Below are 22,028 nucleotides of genomic sequence, written 5' to 3'. Positions count from 1 at the left end.
CTTGATCTCACTCTCCGCCGCCACAGCACCGCACCCTGGAGGTCCTCAAAGCACCGTGGAGCCTTAACAGCAGCCAATAGGAGTTGGCAGAGTCATTTCGGCGTTTTCGGAGGCCGCGCTTGGATTTCCCCACATCATCACAACTTTATCTGACCACTTCAGTCTTGAACCTGTCGATCTCACACGGAGGAACGCGTTGCTATTCATATAAAGAGGCTTCACCTCACAGGATGTAACTTCACAACTCTGAATTCCGTTATTGACTCCTGTCCCAGAACACAGCTTATTGAGATCAAATCTTCGCCATGGCCAAAATCATTGCTCAGTGTCACAAGATCATTGAGGACGAGACTCTGTGTCGTTCCTCGCAGGTTCTTTCAGTCGTTGGTGATCAAGCCTACATCTTTGGTGGTGAGCTGCGACCGCGCGAGCCTCGAGACAATGATGTCCATGCCGTCTCATTGGACAACAGTAAGTTGACGGGTCGAGGATTAAGATGATTTCGAACTTGAACCTTGGAATGATCAGACTGACACTATCTACTCTAGATAAAACCAGTATCAAGTCCATTCCTGCGACGTCCCAATCTCCCTCGCCGCGTGTTGGAACTGCCACTTGTACACTGAACGGAAAGATCTATATCTTCTCGGGCCGAGGCGGCGTGGCGATGGCACCAATTGAGGAGCATGGTGCTGTCTGGGAATTAAACCCTTCAACTGCAAGCTGGAGATTCATCTTGCCATCACAATCAATCGCGAAGACATTCCCCGTCGCTCGCAGTTATCACTGTATGACCAGTGACGGCCGGGATACCCTTTACTTGCATGCCGGTTGCCCCGAGAGTGGAAGATTATCGGACCTATGGGCCTTCAGCGTCTCCCGGGGTGAATGGACTGAGCTTCCTCCCGCACTTGATCCTCCCCGTGGAGGTGCTTCGATCGCATTCGCAGATGGCAAGTTGTATCGCATGAATGGGTTCGATGGAAATACCGAACAGGGAGGAAGCGTGGATGTCTATCTCCCCGAGACCTCTTCTTGGACTTCGCACACTTACTCGCCCGATGGCAAGGCAGGTCCCGGGGCACGAAGTGTGAGCTCATTGCTGCCGCTTTGTCTTGACGGCCGGTCATTCCTTGTCACGTTGTTTGGTGAGCGTGACCCCAGTTCTTTGGGCCACCAAGGAGCAGGGAAGATGTTGAGCGATGTGTGGGTGTTCGACATTGAGAGAGGCCTATGGGAAGAAGCTGTGCTTCAAGGAGATGGGCTACCTCTCGCACGGGGCTGGTTTGATGCGGATGTCGCCGGTCCAAATGCCATTGTGGTTCACGGTGGGTTAGGGGAATCAAATGACCGATTGGGAGACATGTGGACCATCGAGCTGTCTCGATCTGAGTGATTTCGCAAGGGTTCAGAGAAGTGCCAGGGCTAGACGCTACGCAATAGCATCATAAGGTTCAGGTGCATAATCGAGGTGATTATTAGATAACCCAGAGAAAAATAGAGGTCGTGAGAGAAATTCTAGCGAGATTGAACACAAGCGAAGTGGTTGATTCAGTGGGGAGCCCAACGTCAGTTGTTCTTGGCATGCGGGAAATATATTGACCACGTCCAGCATCGCCAAAACGATAGGCGAAAACCAGAAGCATCTCTCACTTGTTAAACTCATGTTCATTTCGGTCTTTCCAGTTAAAATAATGTCGCTAAATACAACGAGATGTGAAGAGATGTGAACGAGGGGGTCAGGTGACCCCCCACCTCTAACTTGATCTCCAACAGAATCTTCCCCTCCCTCAATATTTCCCAAAATGGACAGTTTAGAATCCCTCCGTGGCCTGATCCAGTCCCACCCGCTGATCGATAATCATGCTCATAATCTGCTGAATAAAGAGTCGGCGACCGACTACGAAACATATCCCCTCGAGGCAATCACATCCGAAGCTCATGGTCGGGCCTTGGCGAATGCACGCACCACTCTGCCCTTGATCCGAGCTACCAACCAGCTTTCTGAGCTATATGGCACTGTTTGCAATAACTGGGATGATGTCCTGTCAGCTCACAAGAAGTGGGTCTGTGAAGACTACGAAGGCCTTATTCGACGATCACTGAAAGGCACCCACGCATTACTTCTTGATGATCTCCTCTGCGACGATGAAGACATCGAATCTTTCAACTGGCACGATAGTTTTACCGTCTCGCCGACCAAGCGGATCGTGCGAATTGAGACGGTAGCGGAGTCAGAAATGCTTCAAATAGCCAAAAGCGAGCGCAAGGCTGGCGAATCTGTCTGGAATAACTTCCGTCAGCGCTTCCAGGACGCTCTGTCCAATGCAATGGAGGATCCCAATGTCGTTGGTTTCAAGTCTGTTGTTTGCTACCGCACTGGTCTGGATGTGGATCCCTATTCTTCCGACGATACCACCTTGGCCGGTTCGTTGGTGCGCACCCTCGATTCCGGGACCACTAGATCTGGTTTCCGAGTTGAAGACAAGCCTCTGTGTGATTGGTTAGTTCAGCAAACTCTCAAAGCCATTACCTTCAAGAAGAAGGCTGGAATTGTCAAGCCACTTCAATTCCACACCGGCTTGGGAGACAACGATATCGACCTTGTGCGAGCAAACCCTGCCTATCTGCAACCTTTGATTGCTCAATATTCGGATGCCGATATCGTTTTACTCCATTCTGCGTATCCGTACACGCGACAGGCGGGTTATCTCGCCAGTGTTTATTCCAACGTCTACCTTGACCTGGGTGAAGTCTTCCCCATGGTTAGCCGAGACGGCCAAGAGAAGATCCTCAGAGAAAGCCTGGAGTTGACGCCCACCAATCGTCTTCTTTGGAGCACTGACGGTCACTTCCATCCAGAGACTTTCTGGCTTGCTAACCTGCAATTCCGTCAAGCTCTTGAGACAGTGAGTTTCAGCCCCGTTTCCTTCTTTCCCTCTACCAGCGTGCTTATATTTCTTCCAGATTTTCGTAGACTATGTTCAACGCGGCGACTTCACCACTACCCAGGCTTCAAAAATGGTTGCCGATATACTGTTCCACAACTCCAATCGTCTCTATAGCCTCAACTTGACACTAGGTCAGACAAGCGACGTTTAATGACAAAGGAATCCACGGATCCAACGGGACCATGGTCATGTTCTTTTTTGAGAATTATGTATATTGTTCTCTGATATTATGTATAATGATGACTTTTGATGCTGTGATGCCCTCATTCCAATCGTGTATATCGCTAGGCCAGCAAATAACCCAAGACTACCCGGTGTGCAACAAGTGCTAGTCTGCCCAGAGTCACTGAGTCCCCAGGAAGTGAAATCACACGTACCACCAACGCAGCTGAATCGATGTACGCCACGCAATGTTGAGTATCATGCAAGAACCCTGCAAATGAGGCGCAAACAAAGCAAGAAACAATCAGGTTAGAAGAAAAAAAAAACAAAGTTGCCCAACTCCGGCCGCACTATTCGTGTATCAAGTACCGGCCTTGACGCAATGCACTGCGTGAATCATGAGTATTCTAGGACAGCCAGGGGGTCAAATAATCGTATATATATGGGGAAGCGAAGGTCATGTAAGGGGAGGGAGGAGAAGACGGGAAAGACTGTCCAAGTCAACACGTTGAATTTCTCAAATGATAGTATTGACATTGTTATAATAACAGGATCAATTCCAATCAGTTGATCAGTTGAACGGTCGGTTGGAAATCTTCTTATAGTGTATGAAGAACAGTCCAAAAGAAAAAAAGAAAAGTAAAAACAGACAAAAGCCAACAAGATGGGAAAGAGAAATTCCATCACGGTGTTGAGATTCGTGTATGTGGGAAGAAAGAGGATCGAGGTAAAAGTGGTCAGGTAAGGGATATTTGATGACAAGATGACAATGGTGAAACTGGCACCGCAGCCAAAAGAGATCAAGGTCATGAAGCATTGCTCCGCTCCAGCTCCATGCCATCCCGTTCCCACTCGTCCAAAAGCCGTGACACTTCTCTGAAAGACACGGGCTTCGTCAAGAACAGATCCACACCAGAAGCCAGAGCATCAGACTCGTCGCGCGAGCTGCTGAGTCCTGTCAGCGCAATGATGATAGCTGGCTTGCGACCATCTGAATCCTTCTCTAACGAGCGAATGGCACGAGTGGCTTCAAAGCCATTCATGACGGGCATAGACATATCCATGAAAATGATGTCATAGCCATGCTGTAAACGCTCAACTGCCTCAACTGCCAATCTTCCATTCTCGGCACCGTCGAGAGCGACGAGTTGACGTTTCTTGAGGAATGTCATCATAAGATTGAGATTGATCCGGTTGTCATCGACGACGAGCACTCTCGCAAGCCGTGTAGAAGGAACCGAGCCCTCCGATAACGGTCCAGGCAAGGGAGCTTCCGCAATTTCCTTTGGGTCTGCGGTGATCACCGAGGGTCCTAGGATCGGTGACACCTGCATGGAGACATCGCGAGTTCCTGGATCGTCGATATTTGAGGCATTGAGCTCAGGTGCGCTCATCACATCGGCGGCCGACATGTTGGGAGAGGCAATTGCAGATGGTAGAGAAGATGTCCGGATAGGAAGGCTCATAGGTTGCCTAGCTGAAGAGGGTGTTGCGGATCTCGAAGGGCCGAGAGGTTTCAAGCAGCTCATCACGCTACGGGCCAGCTTGTGTGGTCCGCATGGACGTCGGATGATGTTGACGGACGCTGCAAGAGGTAGCCATTCAGATCGAGCTCCACTGTAATCCACCGCCTTGTGGCACAGGACGAGAAGTGCGGGCAAGGTAGCCATGGGCTCGGTTTTGATGAAATTCGGAATGTCGACTTCATCCATGAGAACAATGTCGATTGTAGTTTCACATGACCACGGGACAATCTCAATATCGTACCAATCCGTGAAATAACGAGCGATTTCGGCCCAGTTGGGATTTTGCAAGACGTTGGTTGGGTCAATGCCCCAAATCGCTGCCCGTCTCCCGGGATAACCCTCGCGAAGCAAAAGGGTTTGGGTGAGGAGCTCTCTTTGTTGCATGAGCTGCCCAGATGGTTCTATGGCCGGGCTTTCCTTGCCAACGGGACGCCCAAGAGGAAGGGATACATGCACAACAGTGCCCTCACCAGGGCGGCTGCGTATGCGAATGGTTCCGTTCAATGCTTTGACCAGGCTTCGAACGATAGACAAACCCAATCCGGTTCCCACTGCGAGCGAGTCCTCTTGGGCGAAAGGCGTGTACAGCTTGCCACGCAGGAACTCTTCTGAGATACCCTTACCCGTGTCTGCGACCGTCAATGTAACCAAGTCCTCGAGACCCTGACGTCGCGAGCGTCCTTCGGACTGACTAGTGGCACTCAGTGTCAAAGTGACACGGCCAGAATCTGTGTATTTCATGGCATTGCCAAAAAGGTTCATGATGATACGCCGTAAAGCGCCAGGTTGGGTACGGTAGACCCAATCGCGGAACGAAACGTCGACAACAACCTCAACTTTGGACAAGACGTTCGGTAACTTCGGATGGTGTGGCATCAAGACAGGCAAGTCGGCCGACGCGGTAGAGCTCTGACCATAAGCATGACCAAGACAAATGCCTTCAACGACTTCTTCGGCGAGAATGGCAACATCGGTAGCGACATAGGTATCCAAGTGATATGCCAACTTGTCCGTTCCTATTAAATCGAGCGGTGTCTCTTTCTTGCGCTTCAATGTACGCCAGGTTCGCTCCAATGACACGACTTTGCTAAAATCAAGCACTTGGTTCATTGTGTCCAGCAGCGTGCGTCCACAGGCGTTGACAGTCTCCAGCAATGAATCCTGGAATTCATTCAGATGCGTGCTATTTAAAAATTCAGCCGCAGCCAGGATGCCATGAAGTGGGCTACGGAGTTCGTGTCTAAGACTCAGTGTCAGCGATCAATACTATGCACACCCCCTGATTGTCCAATGAAAACCATGAGTTAACTTACGAAATGCTTCCAATGAAATCACCCTTCTGGCGATCCGCGATAAGAGATTCCACACGGCTGTATTCAGCCATAATGGACGATGAAAACCCGAGCACGGAACTAAGCTCGACTGACGTGTTGAAAACCTGGGTCTCGACTGTACTCCAGCAGAAACATCCCGCAAACCACTGCGAACCAACGGCATTCCACAGCGGTACGAACATTATCTGGGTGGCATCAGGGAAATACTGATTGAGCACGGAATTCTCGCCGGCTTTCCTGCGTCGACGCATGGGCTTCGAGTGTTTTGGGTCACGTGCATCGCTAGGAGGAGACCGGCTGCTCGCACTGGTTCCGAGGAGGTGATTGTCTTGCGGTTCCTGGTCGTCGTCATCAGATGTCGAGATGAGCCCATCCCGGTGGAACGACCAGAGCTTTCCTCTGGGATAACGCCGAAGGAGCGTCTGTAAGAACGATTGATCCAAGCTGGCGGCTGGGCATGTGGCTATCGATCCGGCCTGTGGAGCAAAGGGTTCATCGTTCGTGGAGACAGACAGTACGGGGGCTGGTCCGCCGGCTTCCGAGCAATCGCTTCCAGTTTCAGCGTCCATCATGGGGTTGTTGTTGGCCTCCAGGAAAATAACGCCGCTTTCACCGCTGAGATCCAAGCTCTCCCGAAGCAAGTTGGCGGCCCTGCGGAAAACCCACGAGTTGCCCTGAGAATCATCGGGGGGTAACTGGTTCCGATTACTGCTCGTTAACCACTCTGGCAAAGAGCTTTCAACGCCAGAAGTTCCGGATTCGTTCTTCGACCCGCTACCCAATTTGGAGTTGCTTCCCGATTTGCTGTCGTCATCGGGCTTCGAATCACTGTCCAGCTTCAAGTCGGAGGGGACGGATGTAAAAGATCGAGCATCGTTGCTGAGTGATCGATCATTGGGAGGACTGGCCGAGGCTGCTTGCGAGGCTTGTTCCGCGCTATTTTCCCGAGTGCCCGCCATTGTACTCATGCGATTGTAAGATGATGGCGGAGTAGCTGACGGAGGCCCCACGCTGTCGGTGCGTGAAAGATCATTGTTGTCCACGAAACTGGAGCTTCCTTCAACAAAATAACTCAAGCCACGGGAAAGTCGAGCCGCCCTGCGTCCTTCTGACGCTTGTCTGCAGACTTTCATGTAGTCCATGGCGAGCATTGACAAGGACCCTAACGTATCCTTCTCCAACGGTGTCAACCCGTCCCGAGGTTTCTTGTCCAACACAAAGAAACATCCCATGTTGATTTTGTTCCTGGAGGTCAATGGCGTTCCCGCGAAAAACCGGAATTTCGGTTCGTTTTCGACGAAATGGAGATTGCGGTAGCTTTCGTGTTCGGTCATGTCGTTCGCGATCAGGAACTTGTACTCTGCGGTCTGGCGGTTGTTGGGAGGTAAAGCAGCAGTGTCCTGTCGAGTTGCGTGAGTACCAAACGATGATGATGGCGAATAGGGCGATCAAATTCAACGATAGAATTGTGTCGAATGTCTCGTCGAAGTGAGCTAACTTACCTTGCAAACGCTCCATGATTTGCGAGTGTCGGAGGCTCCCAACCAAACATTTTGGTCCTCATTATGAACCGAATGATCGTTTAAATTGAGTGATTGTGTTGCTTCAGCAATGATATGTTGGCGGTCACGATCTAGAACAGCAATCATCACCCTCTCCACGTTCAGGCGCAAAGCTGCGAGTTGCGCAAAAGCGGTCAGAGTACTATTCTGAGTCCCGAGAATCAAGGTGTCAGAGCCGATCGCGGAGGTGGCCGGTTGCGAGGTGACAGTGCTGGTTGATCCTAGTCCTTCGGAGATTGGTGGGGTGATGGTGCTTCGAGAAGGTGCAGAGAACGGAAACTCGTCGCCCGCCGGTAGCCAGGACGGGACCACGTCGGTTTGGGCAACCGGCTGGTAGTAGCGGTACAACTCTCTCGCCCCGCGGTCGGCATTGTGTCGTTCCTCCTGGTTGGACCTAGGGGCCTGCATGGTTTTCCGCTGGAGTGATATAGGCGAGGATGCAATGCTGCATCCTCGAGCTCTAAGTGTTGCAGTTGGCGGGTTGATCAGGCAAGCGACAGCCTGAGCGAAGCGGGGATGGCGAGTACGATTTCAAGAGGCACGAAGGAGTGTAGGAAGGAAGATGTCGTGGGTGTCAGTGTGACCATATCAGTCATCGATAGGGTAAGATGGCAAAAGAAAAATGGAATTTCTGATCTCGGGCTCAGAGCTCCACAGCAGTATACTACAATTGTGGTACATCAAGTCAGGTGAAGCATGAATGGGGCACCAGGGAGAGCGAAGAATTTCGGCATCGAACGAGGGATCTCATCTGTCAAGGTGGGGACGGGTACAGGCGAGGGTACCAAAGGGGAGAAAGGCTCCATAGAATATGATTGAAGAGAACCAACGGTCGGTGCACAATCAGAGTCCAGTGTACCCTTGCTCCACGCCTCATTAGGTCTCCCACTCGTGTGATTGCGCGGTATCTTGGGATCGACACATTGGTTGAGTGTGCAAATACTGCTTGACCAATGCAACCGACATCTTGATGGGGCCGATGGGGTGGGAGGCTCCAGGGGGCGTCCACTGGGGATGATGCGCGCAACGAATGTGGACGAATGTGGAGGGTGAGTTTCGAGTGGCTGTGTGGTGACCCAGTGGCGGCGGTCGGAGACTGCAGTTCATTGGCTCCTGCCTGAGGCCGCATTATTGGCCGTGAAGATCAGGCACCGCAAAAAAACCAAGTGGTCCAATCATAACGTCCTCTTCATAAACGTCATTGAGCTACGGTTGCTTTCTCCTAGTTTCTTCTGTACACTTGCGAAGTATCTCGAAGAATGTGAAAGGGTACGTAGCCGAGTCCCAAGTCTCACATTCACCATCAGTACGGAGTAATGCAGCCACTGAACAGCTAAGCCCCTACGTCATCTCTGCCAGGGGCTGACGCTAAGGCTGCAAGCCTCCCACAGCCCATGACGCCGGTGGCGAATATATATGGTTTGAGTGTGGATGGAAGTACCCATACATACAGCTGGCGGGTCGTCAAAACGCACGAAGCTATGGGCAACGATCTCCACGCACGCTGGTAGCTATACATATCGATCGTCTCCCCTCCTTGGGCATTGAAACTTTCTCCTCAAGGCCATCAGAATCTTCCAGCATCATGCAACTCTGCGTTTTCGATTAGGTACATGTTACATATGTGACCCAAAGTGGTCATTGCGAAGTTGTTTTGGATGGAAAAACTCGGTGCATTCTTTCATGTGTTTGCTGTCTAAAGATCTTGACAGTTGCACCGTCCTAGGAATTGTGGCCTGTCACTGCGCCCCAGATATACGCCACCCATGACCCAAGAACCAGAATAATCAAAGCTCCAAAGGCAACCATAGAGATGGTGCGAGTACGGTGTTTATCGGTCACCAAACTGCGCTCGCGAATCCGCTCGATGATCTTCGCTCCCGACGTCAACCGCTTCTTTCGAGTCCACTGCAACAACGCTAGGTTGTCGGTAAAAAATGTGCCAATCAGGATGGCCGTGCCGATGACTGTAGCGCCAGCTCCGAGAACTAGATACACTTGTACCACTCGGCGGTAGGAATTGTCGTCAGCATCCTGCAGGGCACCTGTGATAATGCGAATGATAATGCTCATTCTGCGAAGGGGACCGTTAGCTTGTGGCCCATGACATTTTGAGGTTTAGCAAATGGGGTGAATCTTACGCGTTGTTCATGGTGACCTTCAATGCATACGCAGAGCCGAAAACCGATTGATGCCAGAGTGTAGTTCGGATACTGTCAATCACCGAGGTTGGTCCAAGAGAGACTGCGATGGCGTAGATGCCAAACGCGGCTCCCGTTCCGGCTTGCGAAGTTGCGAAGTTGATGAGAACCATACTCAGCAGCATACCCAAGCCGCAGGCGCACACTAAAGAGACGAATTAGCCATTCTGAGCCTACACCCTGACATATTGGTCAAACTCACAAACAGATGCTCGATTGCCGAGGACATCGATGAATACGCCCAAGCAAGGCACGAGGAAGAAGCCCGCGTACTGTGATAGAGAACTATACCATCCGGCTTTGATCGAGTCGACGTTGAATCTTTGCTCTGCCAACTCAGTGGCATTTTGGGAAAAGACTGAGGCCGCACTCGTTTGGAAGATAGAGAATGCCATGACGGCCCAGAACATCCAGGGAAGCTCGAACATTTTCTGAAGTTCGAACTTTTTGTTCTTCTCGGTCAATTGCTCTTTTGTCGCTGCGTCGCGACGTCCCATATAGTGGCGGTTGCAATACTTGTTGAAGAACCAGAATGCCGCACTGGCAAAATTGGTGAACAGATTCATGAAAACCGATGTCCAGAAGACCCAAGCGAAGTTTCCGGTTTTCTATCTTGTCGTCAGAAATTTCTTCTTAGATATATAACCAATAAACAAGAGCACAGTACCTTTGCAATGATGTTGGCCGTAGACTTGCCGACAAATCCACCAATCTTACCGATCGCAAGTTCAAACCCAAGAGTGGAAGCAAATCCATTGCTAGGGGGGAACCAGGAGGAGAACATTTTGTACTGCGCAATCTGTGTTGCAATATCGCCCAACGCAAGAATAATGCGACCTCCGATCATGAAATTGAACGAACGCACGGTTGTTGCAGCGGCGACGAGAATGGATCCCATGGTATACACGATATTTCCGTAAACGATCATCTCTATTGACAGAGCGCAATTAGAAAAGGTCTCTTGACTCGACTCATCGCACTTCCGGGTCTATCTTCAGACTTACCTGCACCGCCGACCCGGTCGGTAATCACACCACTGATCAAAAGCAGAACCGTTGCCATGAAATTCTCACTTGCCTCCAAAAGCGAGAACTGGGTATTATCGATATGCATTTGCTGGCAAGAAAGAACTCGATTAGTGATATTCGCCAATCTTTATCTGTGATCCTTCGATACCTTTTTGATCGTGCTTTTCATGGCACCAGTGACACCAGAGCTCCAGTGCGAGCCAAAGCTGATACACGAGATCAACATGACGGCAATCAGCTTTGCCACGAGGGGAGGCGGCCTTTTCCCATTATCCGAGTCATTATCAGATCCTTCAGGCGTGTGAACGTCGCGAACAGGCTCCGAAACAACATCCACGGACTTGGAGACCGAAGTATCGACTGCCATAATGACAATTTGATACCGGAGTTAAGCACCCAAGGGCGACAGAGAGTCAAAGCTTGCAAAGAAAGGTAAAGATAAACCCCCGATCATAAAGCGGCATTTGCTATTTATACGGGATCGAACTCCAGTGCTCGGAGATTGATAAAATTCTTAAAATGCATAGCGGGGCATGGGAAGAGCGAATCCCAGGGTGAGCTGATACGGTTCAAGCACCGGAAACTCATCGCCGAGTCCAAGCTCCGCCCAAACAAGAAAAAGGACGAGAATAAACGTTCCTTCGGACCTTGGCACCTGAAAGGGTCCCATCAGATAACAGTTAACATCGGAGACTTGTCCCAATAGACTCACAGGCTACTCCCTTTCGGGCCTAGCGTCCAAATTTACCTCTTCTCGGCGCATCGTCGGTGATTTTAGCTCACAGCAGCTGTCTCAACAGCCATACAAACGCCGCCCAGACTCCCGTGTGGGAACCATCTCGGTTCCGCTCCGAGCCGTCGTCAGCTTCTCATTTGTGCTATCTTTGTAGTGCACCCGTTTTCTTCCTTGCGCCAGATCTGTGAAACTGGTTATGGTTATGCGCTATATCGACAGGCCACATGGCTCGGCCCCTCTGTTGACCCGCTCGGTCGGGTGGCCTGTTATTAGAAGGTCGGACATAAGGCTGAACTGGTTGAGGCCGAATTTTGTACATAGAGCCGGCGGAGCTGTGAAAACATACTTGAAAACACGGACGGTCTTGGCCTTGGCAATTTAAACTCCCGGCCCGCTGCAGGGCTGCTACCTATGTCACACCACCACGAGATGCTTATACATCTCAGCATCTCGGTTGCAACTGCTCACTGGACCATACGTACTCTGGTTCTGTGATACTGACGTTACCTAGGTGTCCATGAATTGTCCAAGGCAACGTCCCATTGCCAACAAAATAAAGATGTCTGGGTGATTTCTTCTTTTTGCTATAGGATAATATCTCGTCCCACCTCCAAGTTCCACACTTCATTTAGCGCAAGCTTGAGTAAGAGACTCTGAGCGCAATGTAGTCACTCTTCCACCTGGGCAAGGTTAGGGTCGGTGTTTGCTTCCTGACCTCGGGAGATCTAGGATAGTCGAATGTGCCGCGAGTCTTGCCATCCGGCGGAGCTTGCGTGCACCACAGCGCCAAGACGCAGTCTAAGAGCAGTACTTCAAGCCGACGGAGACTATGACTGATAGTTATGGGAAATGGTCAAGGTGGACCCCCTGGCCACTTCTGAGTTTGTGGAACATATTGATGGATGCCTGGTTAATCCCGAGGCCATTATCAGATCTAAACTCAGGTACATTCTCACTAACTACGCCCATTCCTGGTTAACCATGGTACTCAGGCGAAGGCGCCAAGCATCGCCACCACCTGATCCACTTTAATGTCTCAAAATGCTTGGCTTCTAGGGTTATATACACCGCCGCCAGATTGGAATGGCTGACATGTTCTCGTGGAAGATTCCCAAAAAGGAATCAGATATGTACCGCCGTGCCGGGATTCATGATAAATATGCAAAATGAAAGCTTGAACGCGAACGCAGTGCCGAAAAAAAAAGCCGCAAAAATGATTTCACCAATAGTCTAGATCAAAGTCGTTCCATCAGCTGCTTGCGGACGGTCCACATCCGAGCTCGTTTGCCATAAATGTACATGGGAATCGTCATGAGCATGAAAAATAGCTGAATGCCACCGATAGCAAGGAAGACGGTCTTGGAACCATCAGCGTCGAGCCAATCCACGATGAATAGTGAAAATATCAAACCGTGGAGAACATCTGAAAGCAATGTTAGTAGGTTGTAAAGGGGGTGAAACAGGGATGCAAACATACTCTTGCTGAAATTCAGAGTAACCAGTGCTTCTCCAGCATATTGACGATAGCTGTCCACACAGAATGTGATCGCGGTCGTGCTGCCCAAGCAGCAGCCGAATGAGATCATACCAAAGAAGACAGTGGGTACGATCCAATGATCTCCGAGTTCCGCACTCCAACCGAAAGCCATCAAACCAATGACAGTAGACAAGGCAATGGGGATTGCCATGACGAGACGGAATTCAGGCTCGTAAATCCCACCATTTCGTTTCGTGAGATATTGCGCGATGACATCAGAAACTTTGCCAGCTACTGCGGTTCCCAGCAGACCGCCAACAAATGGCGATATGTAGATGAGACCAGTCTGAAGAGCGGTGAAGTGGTAGTGCGACTTGCCCTCGAAGATATGCGCAACAGATTCCGAGAGCACGATCAACCAGCCGACCGAGAGGGCATAGACCACTGTCGACCAGAGCACAGATGGGTAAGCGAATAGTACAAAGGGCCGCGCTGCAACACGGTACCAACTGTCTTGTGCGATTCTTCCATTCCATACTCCCAGCAGTTGAGAGTATGGGATCTTTGGGCGCTCACGGAGCCGGTTCGTGTATTGCAGCGTGGCGGCCAGCGGCGTCCCGCTAGGCTCCTGTGATTCGGTTCGAGCTGGTGACACAGCGACCGAGCGAGATGCTTCCAGATCATCATGATGCGCAGGTGATACAAAAGCCTGAGGTGGAGGCTGGAGCATGCCATTGTCTTTCTCGTTGATTGGAGTAAGAGGCTGAGAAACGATTCGGTCATCGTCGGCATTCCCGATTTCTGCCTCAGAAATCGGCTTTTCGGGATTCGCCGCTGACGTCCCGTTTTCGGCTTCATCATCCACAAACCCAACATGTGCATGCTTGGAGCGTTTTGGAGACAAAGTCGATTCTGGGTCTTGGTGGTTGGGCTCGTCAGGGACTTGGACATGAGGGTGCCGCCCGCGGAAACCATGAGATACAATATCAGAGACACTGCGGCCAGGGAGACGTGGACGTTTGGGTTTGTGTACACGGGGCCTAGGAGTGCGGTCCCAGAAGGTTTCTGGGACAAAGAAGAAGAGCAACACGAAACATGCTCCCACAATGATTGCTACGATCCAAAACACCCACCGCCAGCTCAGGCCTTGGATGATGGCGGCACTCACTAAAGGAATGAGGTTCTTTCCACCGAGTAACAGAAGAGTGTATATGCCAACCCGGTATGCTCTTTCATGGAGGAAGTAGATTTCGGCGATAGTGGCAGAGGGAAGACATTCGACCGGGCTAACGGCGAATCCCTGGAAAATGCGAGCGACAACAAGACTGGGGTAGTTCGGCGACGCAGCACACCATATTGCTGATATCACGAACAACAAAGCTCCCAGGAGGTAAACTGGACGTTTGCCATAGAGAATCGCCGTTGGCGACATGACGCAAGATCCAAGACCCAGACCGAGCATATAGAACCCAGTGGTGAAGGCAACTTGCTGTGTGCTGACATTGTAGGTGTTGGAAACATCGGTGAATCCAGCTGCTAGAATGGGGGTCATGCCTCCTCCCATGAGGCAATAAAATCCCAATGAAAGGAGAGCAGCATCTCTCTGCCATACAGGCCAATTCAAAGGATCATTCACTGAATCATCTGGTTGAGGATCAAGCACGAATTGACCATCTGCTGTCCTCTTCTGCACTGGCACCCGAGTCCGAGAGTTTGATCGTGATGGACGATAGGACGAGGAGAAAGATGATGTCGATGTCCGATGGGGTTGATGGCTCATTCCCAGGGGCTCATTTCGATTCGATGACAGCAGAAGCACCGTTCCTAAGTAACACAAGTCATTTGTCAGCCAAAATTGCATCTATTGTTTGTTCCACGAGAGCCGGAGCTCTGCTTACCAGGGACTTCATCGGTCTGTTTGTCACTGAGGATTCCCAGTGTCGCTCTTGCACGGTATGTTTGATTCTCGCTAGAGTCGGTTTCTTGTTTGGGCTTTCCCCCAAAGAACCGTTTCCAGCGTGGGACGGCAGGCTGCGGGGTATTGTTGTCTGTGTCTGTGTTCTCTCCCATCGTTGCGGGACGGTCTTCCTCCGGTGAAGCCATTTTGGCACGGATGTGAAGGATAGACTCTTGATCTATGCAATCTTTAAATCAAAGTTCTGTACGATCCATGGTCAGTCAATGTGACATAAAAGCGTTGTTGCCACCAGGGTTTGTTTCGGAAGTGTCATCAAAACACAAAGCCCCAGTGCATGAGAAGCGACGGGATGACTCACTCAAGTCTCTTTCTGATAGCTGGCAAGGTCCCCAGTAACTCCTGTTCAAAGATGATTGTGAAATGCTCTCGGCTCAGAAAGCAAGAAGAAGGTCAAGTATATGCGTCCACGACCCGCTTCTGGAGAGAGAAGCAAAAAAAAGGCTCTCAACGCTGGTAGATCCCAAGCGATAGCGAGCGAAAAGTTCTCAAAATCATAGCTTGACGAAGCAACGAGATTTACGCAGATAACAAGGTATATATATCGACCATTGAGAAGCTTGGGAGAGTATCACGGGGTAGCAAGCTGATCAAGAAAAAGATGATGCGATCGACGATCCCACATGTGGCAGCGGGGCGGTGAAACGTCCACAGGTACCCACCGAGTACTTTGACTGTCGCGCAAACGCCAAAGAAACAGAAGTAGCGTGGAAGTATTTCTGAAATATCATTTTTTGGCATTGCAGATATGCACCTTAATTCGATGGGATCACGACGCAGGGTCCTCCTCGAAAGACTTTCTGTTTGCGGACGCTGTGCAAGTATCTCCCACGATGTCGTTGATGCGCATCTTATGCGCATCTGTCACAGGCCCGCGTCAACAAGTGGACCCCCGAGGCCACGCACTTGCGCAAGATAAGAGGGGAAAGACACAGACTTTTTGACAACTCAATCTTTGAGAGAAACGGCGAAGCTCATCCACGGACGCCCATTTTTGTGTTTTGTGGAATGCACGCGGCCATTCCTGGGGAATGCCAAGACCCCCGAACCCGGCAGCCAAAACGCTCCTCACGGCTGTGTAAGCCTCATTGAGTCTACAGAGTAGATGACCTTGAGGTTGAGGGATCACGAGTCTCAGATGATGCCCCAAACTTCTCTCAGGTGATCTACTTGGGGACGTCCGCTGCCGTCATCGTGCAGATTGCCCGCCCAATGGCAGAGCAGCCGCAGCCGGGGGGGCTGTTCCGCCCTTGTCTACCGCGGAAGCCCCAATATAATCTGAATTTATGATTATCATTTTCTGGGATGTAAATGGATTGGAGCAAATTTTCACTTTCAAGGGTTCAAATGGTTGCGGGTATCACCGGCGTTGGTACTCAAAATCTTGCTCAAGTGTATATATAGTCTGTCGATTTCGGTCCATAATGCTCCTTGGCCGTGCCCAGGTGGTGAGCCGCTTTCACCAACCCGCAGCTGCTCACATGGCCAACTTCCAAGGTTTATACTGTCTTGAATCCAAGTCTTCCGCTCCGTTCTCTGAGAGGTCTACCCCAAAGCACCAGCCCTAGTGGTATGAAAGAAGCACCAGCAATGATAGCAGCCTGCACACCAAAACTGTTCTTCACACCCATGGACTCTGCCCAGTTCACCTGGAAATAACTCACAATAAAACCCCCAGTCGTGCGTGCCATGTTGAGCCAAGCCGCAACCTCGCCGCTTCCTTCTGGATAGCAATCCACTCCGTAGGCATTGACAGCGACTGTGGTGATCATGATACCGAACACATACAAGCCCCACCCCAAAGCGGTAATCATATAGTGATACCCGTACTGTAGGGCAAATCCTAACAGGACAATTCCCGCTATCATGAATGGCGATGATATAATTGCGGCTTGAAGTCGGACTTCAGGTTGGAAATGACCATCGTGCCTTTTGATGTAGCGACGTGCGATGATATCGTGGATATAATGACCACATAGCTCACCCAGCAGGGCGGCAACTATTGGTGTGAAGTAAAAATATCTAGAAGAATATTCGTCAGACTACACAGGGCTTCAACTATAACACCTTTTCGAGCAAACAAGGACTTACCCAATTTGTTTTGGTCCGAAATCATAGAGCGGAGTCAAGAAGATTGAGAGTGTCGCTAGATGACGGTAAGCTCATAACATTAAGAGCAGATGATTAAAACATACTGTTGATACCAACTACCCACGCAAAGGTAAGGAAGTAATAGAAAGAGATGAGCAAGATTGGTAGCTTGATAATCACTTTGACTGGTCGAAGAACTGCATCCGTTAAGGTGTTCGGCTTGAGGAGGTTGACACGTCGCTGATGAACCCCGATAAGCGTCAATATCCGTGATCCGTTTGAGGGACTGTCATTGGAATCTCTGTTATAGTACGTCTCCGGCACGAACAATGCGGAAAGCACTAATGCAAGACTGCACATGGCGAAGAACAGCCAAAATGCAACATTCCATTCTTGTGTTGACGTGATGAAAGCTGAGAAGAGAGGACCGAGATAAGGGCCTAGAAAAGAGAGGTGTCAATCAGTATAACTCTTTGTTTCGAGGCAAAACGTGCTTACTGAGAATGATAAACGCTGCCCAAATGTTGATCTTTCGTGCTTGTTCGTGGAAGAAGAACATGTCCTTGATGAACATCAATCCACCACCTTGAGCGACCTATCTCGAAGCACTATATTAGCAATAGTGTCTTGAAGAAGGAAAAGATTCAAGATTAAGATACTAAGTCACATAAGAGATTGGAATAAGATGCTTACCGTAGAAAAGAATCCATTTAGAATGCGCGCAGCCATGAAACTTTCAAAACTTGTCGCAGCAGCACACCAAGCGGCAGTGGCAGTCGCAATGACCAGGAACCAAAAGAGAATTGGAAGGCGACCGAAATAGGCAGACCCAGCAACGACGAAAACACCACCGGCTCCAAGCATAAAAACATTCCCTACCTGAGAATGGTTGACAGTATCTGGACTTATGCCCCATTCTGTCGCTTGCGGGATCAGAGTGACAGCACCCGTAGCAGAGCCATAGTCCGCTAGCAAAGAAGCCCATGATACAATAAGAAGAATGAGGTGCTTCTTGAATGACGACCAATTCAAAGGATCTTTGGGATCCGAGCTTGGCTGCGGGATGAGCAGTGTGTGGCCATCTTTTGCTAGTTTTCCGTGGCTGCCTGAAGCTTTCTCTGCATCGACAACATAATCAATTCCATTTTCATGTGTTTGAGCTTGAGGAGGTACAAGACTCAAGTGTCTTGCAGTGGGAAATGCATCCACTTCGTCTCCCTTTTGAGGAATTTCACGCTCCATTGCACAAATATACAAAAGAGGCCAGATCGCCAGCCCTGGAGAGAAGAATTGAAGGTAAGATCGAAGGATGGCCACAGATGCCCAGGGGTCAATTGAACGTCTATTTGTAGTATATAATTGAAATGTAGGCACAACATGTAGCGCACCAATAACATGATTGACGACACTACCCCGCAAAGCTCCAAACCCTTTAAGCTCGATGTACAAGGCTCAACGGGCTGAGTCAGTGCTTAGCAACACGCAGGAGACCAAATGGCGTCTCTAGCACCAAAAACCGTTCCTAACAAGGTCAAATTTATTGAAGATCTCGGTAGACTCTGCTATATTGGACCAATAGATTATACTTACGGGGAAGCGGGGATGGAAACGGGGCGAGATCTATGGGGGAAAACGCCCCTGGAAACGAGCTCGGGAGTGCACAACTGCCGAGCTAGGTCAGTTCACATCGAGCGTGATAAACTCCTGATTATGGACAGAAGTTTGAGTAAGCTTTTTGAATAACATATTGCCAAACTATCAAATCAATCAAGGACCTACTTGAGTCATATTTTTTAAAAATCCCCGAAAATGAAGGCGCTCCTTGCTTTATGATACACGGAGACCAAGGACAATTAAGGGAAGCAAATTCGCGACGTCAGAAACTACATCGGAGTAGAAAGCTACTGACCCAAGCTCACATGAATCCACGGGCTTAGTTTGCCTAGCTACTAATTCAGCTTAGCAGCTTAGCGTTCAATTGGTCACACTTGGCTGTTCCCCTACCAGTCCTTCCATGAAAATCACTTCGCATTGATATTGACGTTGTTAAGTAACGTCAGAACCCCGGGCATTGGTAGAATTAATTTCAATTCTTAACGTCGGCCTTTTATCGCCAGATGTGTCCACAGATGGAGATAAATCTAGCCCTGGATGTATGCCCAGGTGGCATGTACCTAGACTAATGGCTTTTGATGACCATACGAAATATAGAAAGTATGGAATGCATCTATTTGCTACATCGACATAGAAGCAAACCTTGGAACTGTGTAGTTTCACTCATCCTTCTACCAGCCTATATGCACACATTAATGCTGGGCGAATATGGTAGCGAAGATTCAGTCAACTTTTCATTCAATCCCCCTTGGCACCCACATACTGTTTGCTTTTTCCGGCTTCTAAGGGGGTGATAGTTAGTACAGAATAAGCATTGAATCAGAGGGCTTTGATTGGGCCGTTCGCGGGTAGATCACGTGCATGCCCCCTTGTGCAAGTCCAGGATGGCAAATATTTACCTTCGTTCTAGACCCTGGACAAATCGAAATACTCGTTCCTCATATCTCTTAGTATCTCCGCTGAAGAACATTTCGCACACTCGTTCGTTCTTCAGTCTTCGTTCTGGGGGAACTAGATCTCACGCGATCTGTTGTCGTGGCACTTATCGAAGAAATCTCCCACCTTCGATAACAGATCTGCTGTCTTTCTTCATTCACCCCTGAGCAGACCCCATCAATCCTTCTTTTCACCCGTTCGAACCTGACCCCGATTCACTCCTTCTGCGGAAGCAGCCGCCGCCCATCATGAAGCTCAACGCCCCGTCCATTCTCTTGTTCCTCCTGCCTGCCATCTCGGCCGCACTCGCCGATGGAACGTATAACGACAACATAAATTCCCGAGTCTCGCGTGAAACCGTTGGTAACAATGCTCGTCTCGTTGACTCGGACATCGTTGCAGCAAATGTGGCCAAAGGAGCGCCGGACGTTCCGGTCGATGGCAAAGATGGTAGACCACACGCTGGCCCATGGGTGGAAACCAATGGAGAACGCGACCGCAAGGTGGTCAAGGGCGGGGATGACATCGACTCAACAGCAAAATATGATCCAAAGATTCCGTCTTCGCAGCATTTGAGCACCGAAGATGGGAAGATGATCCCTCATTCAAATGGCGGCGTTATGGACGATCCCTACCGGGCGGGCCCCAAGGAGGGTACTCGCGGGACCGAAGGTGGTGTCTCGGGAAAGACAAAGGATAGCCAATTTATTTCTGAAAAGGTTCCAGGAGAGCCCAAGGAAGCGCCTCCGCTGCCGCACAGCGAGGCCAAGAAGTTGTCTGATAGTGATGACACAACATATGGAAGCTCCGGTCGGACTGCCGATGGTTCGGAGTCACTCGGTATCTTGGGGGTGAGTTTTCGATATCTGCCTGAGGTCGCAGAGATATGTTGAGTCAAGCGTATTAACGTGAATCCAGAAACCCGCCGATTTGCCCGAGAAGCCTCACGACATTCCCCACCCCAAGCCTCCATCGATGATCAAGGATGATCCTCTTGGTCTCGACCATGGATCAAAGGGCTCGGGCTCGTCCTCGTCCTCGGTTGGTCACCACGACCATGATATTGTTGATGGCGAGCCTGATGCCGGAAGCCCTTTGCATTCGCTTGTTTTCTCCTTCACCATGATTTTGGTATCCGAGATTGGAGATAAAACATTCCTTGTGGCTGCATTGATGGCTATGAGACATCCTCGTTTGGTGGTGTTCAGTGCTGCGTTCAGTGCTCTGATTGGCATGACTGTCTTGTCGGCAGTCTTGGGACACGCTGTACCTACTCTTATTCCAAAGAGCTTCACTAAGTTCATGGCCGCAATTCTTTTCTTGGTCTTCGGCGCAAAGATGCTGAAGGAGGGTCGTGAAATGTCTCCTGATGAAGGTGTTGGCGAGGAAATGCGGGAAGTTGAGGCGGAGTTAGAGGAGAAGGAGCATGAGCAGCTGCGCTTAGGTCGTCGTCGCTCTTCCATTACGCCCCACAGTCTCGAAGCTGGCCGCGCTGGAGGTCGTCCCAAGACTCGTGGCTCCGGAAACCGCATGCCTTCGCCTCCCGAGAGCATTTCCTCCTCTTCGTCTCGAGGCTCTTCGCCTCACCCCCGCCAGCACCTGACCAATGCCTTCTCCGGTTTGGGCAACCTCTTCTCTCTTCTTTTGAGCCCCGCCTGGGTGCAAACCTTTGTTATGACTTTCCTCGGTGAATGGGGTGACCGCAGCCAAATCGCCACGATTGCCATGGCCGCCGGTCAGGATTATTGGTGGGTGACCATCGGAGCAAGCGCCGGTCATGGAATTTGCACCGCTGCCGCAGTGATCGGTGGACGGGCTATCGCTGGTCGTGTCAGCATGCGTGTTGGTAAGTTTCCCCCTCCCTTTCTACCAACAGAGCCACAGCTAATCACAAACCTCACAGTTACTCTTGGCGGTGCCGTGGCATTCCTGGTGTTCGGAGTCATTTACTTCATTGAAGCCATCTTCTAAAGTATTGCATCTCCGCGATTGTATGATTTGTGAGAATTTCAGTTTTTTGGCGGTTGAGTCGTTTACAAAAGTCCAATGCATCCTGTGACATACCGCTGCTCTAATATTTTAATTGCGTGTCTGGTCCACGTGAATTGACCAGGTCTTTCCAGCCCACTTCCATCTGCGTCTTATCCCGTATTGCCTAGTTTTCGAGTGTGTTGTCTGGTAACGATAACCACTATAATTAGTGCTCATGTAAATCCAGGGCTGGTTTCCTGGAAATCCATCCTATATATAGGTCTGGGGCGCATTCCAAACCCTATACCACTGCGTCAGGGCGAAAGACCAGGGTTCCAGGACTGGCGACTTGGAACTGCACTCCCTTATATAGGACGAGGTTCATCACAATTTTCACGTTGAGCCGGTCCTGTCATCAAATACAGAATCAGAATGTGTGTGAGGGACCAATCTTTGAATCCGCG

At 50.2% G+C, this 22,028-nt stretch overlaps 7 protein-coding genes across 7 annotated transcripts; 3 read left to right on the top strand and 4 right to left on the bottom strand.

Annotated features, from left to right (window-relative positions):
- Positions 1-305: 305 nt before the first annotated feature.
- Positions 306-1,396, top strand: N7506_004768 (Kelch repeat protein; the record flags this gene model as incomplete). Its single annotated transcript, XM_056954062.1, has 2 exons — positions 306-471; positions 549-1,396. The coding sequence occupies 2 exons, from the start codon at positions 306-308 to the stop codon at positions 1,394-1,396; spliced, it is 1,014 nt and encodes a 337-aa protein (XP_056812951.1).
- A 409-nt stretch (positions 1,397-1,805) lies between these two features.
- On the top strand, positions 1,806-3,102 carry fluG (uncharacterized protein; the record flags this gene model as incomplete). Its single annotated transcript, XM_056954061.1, has 2 exons — positions 1,806-2,909; positions 2,968-3,102. The coding sequence occupies 2 exons, from the start codon at positions 1,806-1,808 to the stop codon at positions 3,100-3,102; spliced, it is 1,239 nt and encodes a 412-aa protein (XP_056812950.1).
- An 817-nt stretch (positions 3,103-3,919) lies between these two features.
- N7506_004766 (uncharacterized protein) lies at positions 3,920-7,943 on the bottom strand (the record flags this gene model as incomplete). The annotated part of the gene is made up of 3 exons (XM_056954060.1): positions 3,920-5,879; positions 5,953-7,373; positions 7,476-7,943. The coding sequence occupies 3 exons, from the start codon at positions 7,941-7,943 to the stop codon at positions 3,920-3,922; spliced, it is 3,849 nt and encodes a 1,282-aa protein (XP_056812949.1).
- Positions 7,944-9,257: 1,314 nt separating this feature from the next.
- N7506_004765 (putative MFS transporter) lies at positions 9,258-11,131 on the bottom strand (the record flags this gene model as incomplete). The annotated part of the gene is made up of 6 exons (XM_056954059.1): positions 9,258-9,609; positions 9,677-9,881; positions 9,939-10,344; positions 10,404-10,666; positions 10,741-10,852; positions 10,913-11,131. 6 exons carry the CDS (start codon positions 11,129-11,131, stop codon positions 9,258-9,260), a joined length of 1,557 nt encoding a protein of 518 aa, XP_056812948.1.
- Positions 11,132-12,735: 1,604 nt separating this feature from the next.
- N7506_004764 (putative MFS transporter) lies at positions 12,736-15,080 on the bottom strand (the record flags this gene model as incomplete). The annotated part of the gene is made up of 3 exons (XM_056954058.1): positions 12,736-12,923; positions 12,978-14,801; positions 14,876-15,080. The coding sequence occupies 3 exons, from the start codon at positions 15,078-15,080 to the stop codon at positions 12,736-12,738; spliced, it is 2,217 nt and encodes a 738-aa protein (XP_056812947.1).
- Positions 15,081-16,451: 1,371 nt separating this feature from the next.
- On the bottom strand, positions 16,452-18,285 carry N7506_004763 (MFS transporter; the record flags this gene model as incomplete). The annotated part of the gene is made up of 5 exons (XM_056954057.1): positions 16,452-16,974; positions 17,044-17,098; positions 17,148-17,483; positions 17,542-17,638; positions 17,737-18,285. The coding sequence occupies 5 exons, from the start codon at positions 18,283-18,285 to the stop codon at positions 16,452-16,454; spliced, it is 1,560 nt and encodes a 519-aa protein (XP_056812946.1).
- A 1,556-nt stretch (positions 18,286-19,841) lies between these two features.
- Positions 19,842-21,564, top strand: N7506_004762 (TMEM165/GDT1 family protein; the record flags this gene model as incomplete). Its single annotated transcript, XM_056954056.1, has 3 exons — positions 19,842-20,444; positions 20,512-21,439; positions 21,497-21,564. The coding sequence occupies 3 exons, from the start codon at positions 19,842-19,844 to the stop codon at positions 21,562-21,564; spliced, it is 1,599 nt and encodes a 532-aa protein (XP_056812945.1).
- Between the last annotated feature and the right edge of the window lie 464 nt (positions 21,565-22,028).

This window comes from Penicillium brevicompactum (assembly GCF_028827555.1).
Source record: "Penicillium brevicompactum strain IBT 35665 chromosome Unknown utg000003l_segment0_segment0, whole genome shotgun sequence".
NCBI classification, from domain to species: Eukaryota; Fungi; Ascomycota; class Eurotiomycetes; order Eurotiales; family Aspergillaceae; genus Penicillium; species Penicillium brevicompactum.
Note: the sequence above shows the minus strand (reverse complement) of the source record. Positions and strands in the feature narration are given on the sequence as shown.